Below are 5,785 nucleotides of genomic sequence, written 5' to 3'. Positions count from 1 at the left end.
CCTCTCTCCTTCTCCCCTCCTTCTCCACTCCTCTCCTGTCCCTCACTCCTCTCTTCTCCTGTCCCTCACTCCTCTCTTCTCCTGTCCCTCACTCCACTCCTCTCCTGTCCCTCACTCCACTCCTCTCCTGTCCCTCACTCCCCTCCTCTCCTGTCCCTCACTCCCTCCTCTCCTGTCCCTCACTCCCTCCTCTCCCCTCCTTCTCCACTCCTCTCCTGTCCCTCACTCCTCTCTTCTCCTGTCCCTCACTCCACTCCTCTCCTGTCCCTCACTCCTCTCCTCTCCTGTCCCTCACTCCACTCCTCTCCTGTCCCTCACTCCACTCCTGTCCCTCACTCCTCTCTTCTCCTGTCCCTCACTCCCTCCTCTCCTGTCCCTCAATCCCTCCTCTCCTCTCCTGTCCCTCTCCTCTCCTGTCCCTCACTCCTCCTCTCTCCCTCCTTCTCCACTCCTCTCCCCTCCTCCTCTCTCCACCCCTCTCCCCTCCTTCTCCACTCCTCTCCCTCCTCCTCCTCTCCCTCCCTTCTCCACTCCTCTCCCCTCCTTCTCCACCCTCTCCCCTCCTTCTCCACTCCCTCTCCCCTCCTTTTTTCCACTCCTCTCTCCCCTCCTTCTCCACTCCTCTCTCCCCTCCTTCCTCCACTCCTCTCCCCTCCTTCCTCCTTCTCCTTCTCCACTCCCTCTCCCCTCCTTCTCCCCCCTTCCCTCCTTCCCTCCTTTTCTCCCCCTCTCCCCTCCTTCTCCCTCCTCCTCTCCCCCTCCCTTCCCTCCTTCCCCTCCTCTCCCCTCCTTCTCCACTCTTCTCCACCCCTCTCCCCTCCTTCTCCCTCCTCTCCCCTCCTTCTCCACCCCTCCTCCTCCTCCTTCTCCCCTCCTTCTCCACTCCTCTCCCCTCCTTCTCCACCCCCTCCCCTCCTTCTCCTTCTTCTCCACTCCTCTCCCCCTTCTTCTCCACTCCTCTCCCCTTCTTCTCCACTCCTCTCCCCTTCTTCTCCACTCCTCTCCCCTCCTTCTCCACCCCTCTCCCCTCCTTCTCCACCCCTCTCCCCTCCTTCTCCTCCCCTCCTAATCCACTCCTCTCCCCTCCTAATCCTCTCCCCTCCTCTCCCCTCCTTCTCCACTCTTCTCCCCTCCTTCTCCACTCCTCTCCCTCACTGCTTTCCTACTCCAATCAGAGTCAACGTGCGCCACTATACAGTATTGGCCAGAGGAGGCTGGTGGTGGGATCTATAGGAGGATGGGTTCATTGTAATGGCTGATGTGTGTTCCATTTTATTCCATCCCAGCCATTTTAATGAACCTGTCCTCCTATAGCGGTTCCCACCAGCCTCCTCTGGTACGGGCACTGTACAGTAGTCAGCTGTGTACTAAATGTGACAACATTTTGATAGAATCCTGTCAACCTATAGTACTGCTGTCCGGAGTTTGGATCTTGGATTGGTACAATGTTACATTAGATATAGTATAATTGTTACATTAGATATAGTATAAATCAAATCAAATTTTAAATGTGTATGTGACAAATAAAATTTGATTTGATTTATGTATAATTGTTACATTAGATATAGTATAATTGTTACATTAGATATAGTATAATTGGTACATTAGATATAGTATAATTGGTACATTAGATATAGTATAATTGGTACATTAGATATAGTATAATTGGTACATTAGATATAGTATAATTGGTACATTAGATATAGTATAATTGGTACATTAGATATAGTATAATTGTTACATTAGATATAGTATAATTGTTACATTAGATATAGTATAATTGTTACATTAGATATAGTATAATTGTTACATTAGATATAGTATAAATGGTACATTAGATATAGTATAAATGGTACATTAGATATAGTATAATTGTTACATTAGATATAGTATAATTGTTACATTAGATATAGTATAATTGGTACATTAGATATAGTATAATTGGTACATTAGATATAGTATAATTGGTACATTAGATATAGTATAATTGGTACATTAGATATAGTATAATTGTTACATTAGATATAGTATAATTGTTACATTAGATATAGTATAATGGTACATTAGATATAGTATAATGTTACATTAGATATAGTATAATGGTACATTAGATATAGTATAATTGTTACATTAGATATAGTATAATTGTTATAATCTACAGAGTGTCTTCCTCTAATGTGCTACATAATAATTACGGTTTTAAGTTTACCATGAAGCAGTTTTTGTCACGATCGTCATAATGATTGGACCAAGGCGCAGCGTGCGTAGAGTTCCAGATATTTTAATAAATCGAAACTCATCAAACAAAACAATAAAGCACAAACGAAACGTGAAGCTACTGCTGTGCACACAGGCAACTATCTGTAGACAAGATCCCACAAATCACAATGGGGAAAATGGCTACCTAAAATATGATCCCCAATCAGAGACAATGATAAACAGCTGTCTCTGATTGGGAACCATACCAGGCCAACTTAAACCATTAATCACCTAGATGACCCACCCTAGTCACTGTCACGCCCCAACCAACATAGAGAATAAACAGCTCTCTAACAGCTCTCTAGCTCTCTATTGTCAGTGACAGTTTCACATAGCAATATATGTTTTCATTCCACACCCTAACCTGCTGTTCCTTCCTGTGTCTGGTTCCACACCCTAACCTGCTGTTCCTTCCTGTGTCTGGTTCCACACCCTAACCTGCTGTTCCTTCCTGTGTCTGGTTCCACACCTGCTGTTCCTTCCTGTGTCTGGTTCCAACCTGCTGTTCCTTCCTGTGTCTGGTTCCACACCCTAACCTGCTGTTCCTTCCTGTGTCTGGTTCCACACCCTAACCTGCTGTTCCTTCCTGTGTCTGGTTCCACACCCTAACCTGCTGTTCCTTTCTGTGTCTGGTTCCACACCCTAACCTGCTGTTCCTTTCTGTGTCTGGTTCCACACCCTAACCTGCTGTTCCTTCCTGTGTCTGGTTCCACACCCTAACCTGCTGTTCCTTCCTGTGTCTGGTTCCACACCCTAACCTGCTGTTCCTTCCTGTGTCTGGTTCCACACCCTAACCTGCTGTTCCTTCCTGTGTCTGGTTCCACACCCTAACCTGCTGTTCCTTCCTGTGTCTGGTTCCACACCCTAACCTGCTGTTCCTTCCTGTGTCTGGTTCCACACCCTAACCTGCTGTTCCTAACCTGCTGTTCCTTCCTGTGTCTGGTTCCACACCCTAACCTGCTGTTCCTTCCTGTGTCTGGTTCCACACCCTAACCTGCTGTTCCTTCCTGTGTCTGGTTCCACACCCTAACCTGTGTCTGGTTCCACACCCTAACCTGCTGTTCCTTCCTGTGTCTGGTTCCACACCCTAACCTGCTGTTCCTTCCTGTGTCTGGTTCCACACCCTAACCTGCTGTTCCTTCCTGTGTCTGGTTCCACACCCTAACCTGCTGTTCCTTCCTGTGTCTGGTTCCACACCCTAACCTGCTGTTCCTTCCTGTGTCTGGTTCCACACCCTAACCTGCTGTTCCTTTCTGTGTCTGGTTCCACACCCTAACCTGCTGTTCCTTCCTGTGTCTGGTTCCACACCCTAACCTGCTGTTCCTTCCTGTGTCTGGTTCCACACCCTAACCTGCTGTTCCTTCCTGTGTCTGGTTCCACACCCTAACCTGCTGTTCCTTCCTGTGTCTGGTTCCACACCTAACCTGCTGTTCCTTCCTGTGTCTGGTTCCACACCCTAACCTGCTGTTCCTTCCTGTGTCTGGTTCCACACCCTAACCTGCTGTTCCTTCCTGTGTCTGGTTCCACACCCTAACCTGCTGTTCCTTCCTGTGTCTGGTTCTAGGTCCGCCCATCTGCTGTCCAGGTACAGGCCCCGTGCCCCCATCATCGCTGTGACCCGCTGCGGCCAGACTGCCCGTCAGGCCCATCTGTACCGCGGTATCTACCCAGTGCTGTACACCAAGCCTGCCAACGATGTCTGGGCCGAGGATGTCGACCTCCGCGTCAACTTCGCCTTGGAGATGGGTGAGTAATGACATTGCGTTAAATTCCAATGTGTAAGACATAATACTGAACTTTTATTTGTAGAGCACATTTCATACAGAAAGACCAAAATTGAAGTATAAGACTTGAAGATTTCTCTCTCTGTGACCGTATGATTATCAAATATGGCTCTATTTCTATGGTTGGAGAGAACCTTGGTGGCTCTGGAGCCCCACCAAAAGACCAGAAATTAACACCCCCGTGTATCCCCTCTTCCCTCCAGGCAAACACCGTCACTTCTTCAAGTCTGGAGATGTCATCATTGTCGTGACCGGATGGCGTCCAGGCCCTGGTTACACCAACACCATGCGTGTTGTGCTTGTTCCTTGAACAAACTCCAAAGGACATTACTCCTCCCCCCTTTACCCATCTCCTGTTCCTATAACTCCTCCCCCCTTTACCCATCTCCTGTTCCTATAACTCCTCCCCCTTTACCCATCTCCTGTTCCTATAACCCCTCCCCCTTTACCCATCTCCTGTTCCTATAACCCCTCCCCCCTTTGCCCATCTCCTGTTCCTATAACCCCTCCCCCTTTACCTATCTCCTGTTCCTATAACCCCTCCCCCCTTTACCCATCTCCTGTCCCCCTTTACCCATCTCCTGTTCCTATAACCCCTCCCCCCACCGGAAGACATCTATTTGTCCTCTACGATTCTCTAGACTCCACCTTTGTAACCAAGACAACCGAACAGCAACACCAGGCCACTTCTTCAAAGGACGTTTGGGTGGTGCCATTCATACACAGACAGTCACTTTCCAACACTCCTTTAATTCCTATGTTACTATTACATAGGTGTTTCACCTCCTGTGTCCAAGTCATCCTTCAACAGGTTATACACCCTACTGAAAACACACACCTGTCCTGACTGAGTTTTCACAGTGAACAATATGAAGTATATGTTTTTTTTCCTTCTATATGTACATTGTACCGTAATCACACCTCTGCATGTCAGAGTCACTCGTTGCCAGTGGCTTTGTGGTCCAGTACGTTGACGTGGATTATGAATATATAACGAGGATCCTGCTCTATGTGGGTCTTCTCCTCACCTGGTAGAAAGGTAAGACTCCACTGACATGTTGAAGGCAACGGTAACATCATGTTGTTGCTGAGGGTTATGGGGGATCTGGGCATGACTGGGTTTCCATTAAAAAGATGAACACCTGATTCTCTCTGCTGTTGTTGTTGTTGTTTCCACCCCTCTAATTAAGTTCATTAAGTATACTTTTGTTGACCTCAGATGTTGGCGTGGCGACTGTGTGGTTCATTAACATGTAATATAATAACATTTCCTATGCCGGTGTCGAAACCACCCAACATTTATCCTTTTTTTGCGACACTAAAGATTGGCAATGAAAAGTAATGATGTGAGTTCTGAAGCATTATGAGGTCACTTTTTAGAACCCATTGTCTGGTGCTATTACGGTCATTTCATGATCCTAACATAAGAGATGACACCTACACTTACTTAGTGGTCTCGGGTTGAAAGGGTTCCTGATTCTGGAGTAAAACTCCAAAGTGTGTCTGAGCTTACTCATTGGAAACACGTCTGGGGTGCGTTCAGTTCCATTCAACGTTTGCTACATTCCGTGACGGTTTGTATTGAACAACACACGTTTCCCCCCAGAAAACAACAACAATTTGAGAACAGGAGAAACGGGAAACACGCTGGTAACACCTGACAAAAAACACGAACTGGCAACAGACAAATAGAACACGCAGGTATAAATACACGTGAAAATACGGAAGAATAGGAGACACCT

General features: G+C 47.1%; 1 protein-coding gene across 2 annotated transcripts in view; it reads left to right on the top strand.

Moving 5' to 3' along the window:
• The window catches only part of LOC112236258 (pyruvate kinase PKM), a 20,595-nt gene extending 16,054 nt beyond the window's left edge, over positions 1-4,541 (top strand). For both annotated transcript variants that reach the window (XM_042301890.1, XM_042301892.1), the window contains exons 10-11: positions 3,824-4,005; positions 4,247-4,541. In XM_042301890.1, coding sequence (XP_042157824.1) covers positions 3,824-4,005; positions 4,247-4,353 — 289 coding nt within the window. In that variant the 3' untranslated portion in view covers positions 4,354-4,541. The remainder of the gene's footprint in view (positions 1-3,823; positions 4,006-4,246) is intronic.
• Positions 4,542-5,785: the final 1,244 nt, after the last annotated feature.

The sequence above is a fragment of the Oncorhynchus tshawytscha genome, linkage group LG19 (genome assembly GCF_018296145.1).
Source record: "Oncorhynchus tshawytscha isolate Ot180627B linkage group LG19, Otsh_v2.0, whole genome shotgun sequence".
Taxonomy (NCBI): Eukaryota; Metazoa; Chordata; class Actinopteri; order Salmoniformes; family Salmonidae; genus Oncorhynchus; species Oncorhynchus tshawytscha.
This window is presented reverse-complemented; position numbering and strand designations above follow the sequence as displayed.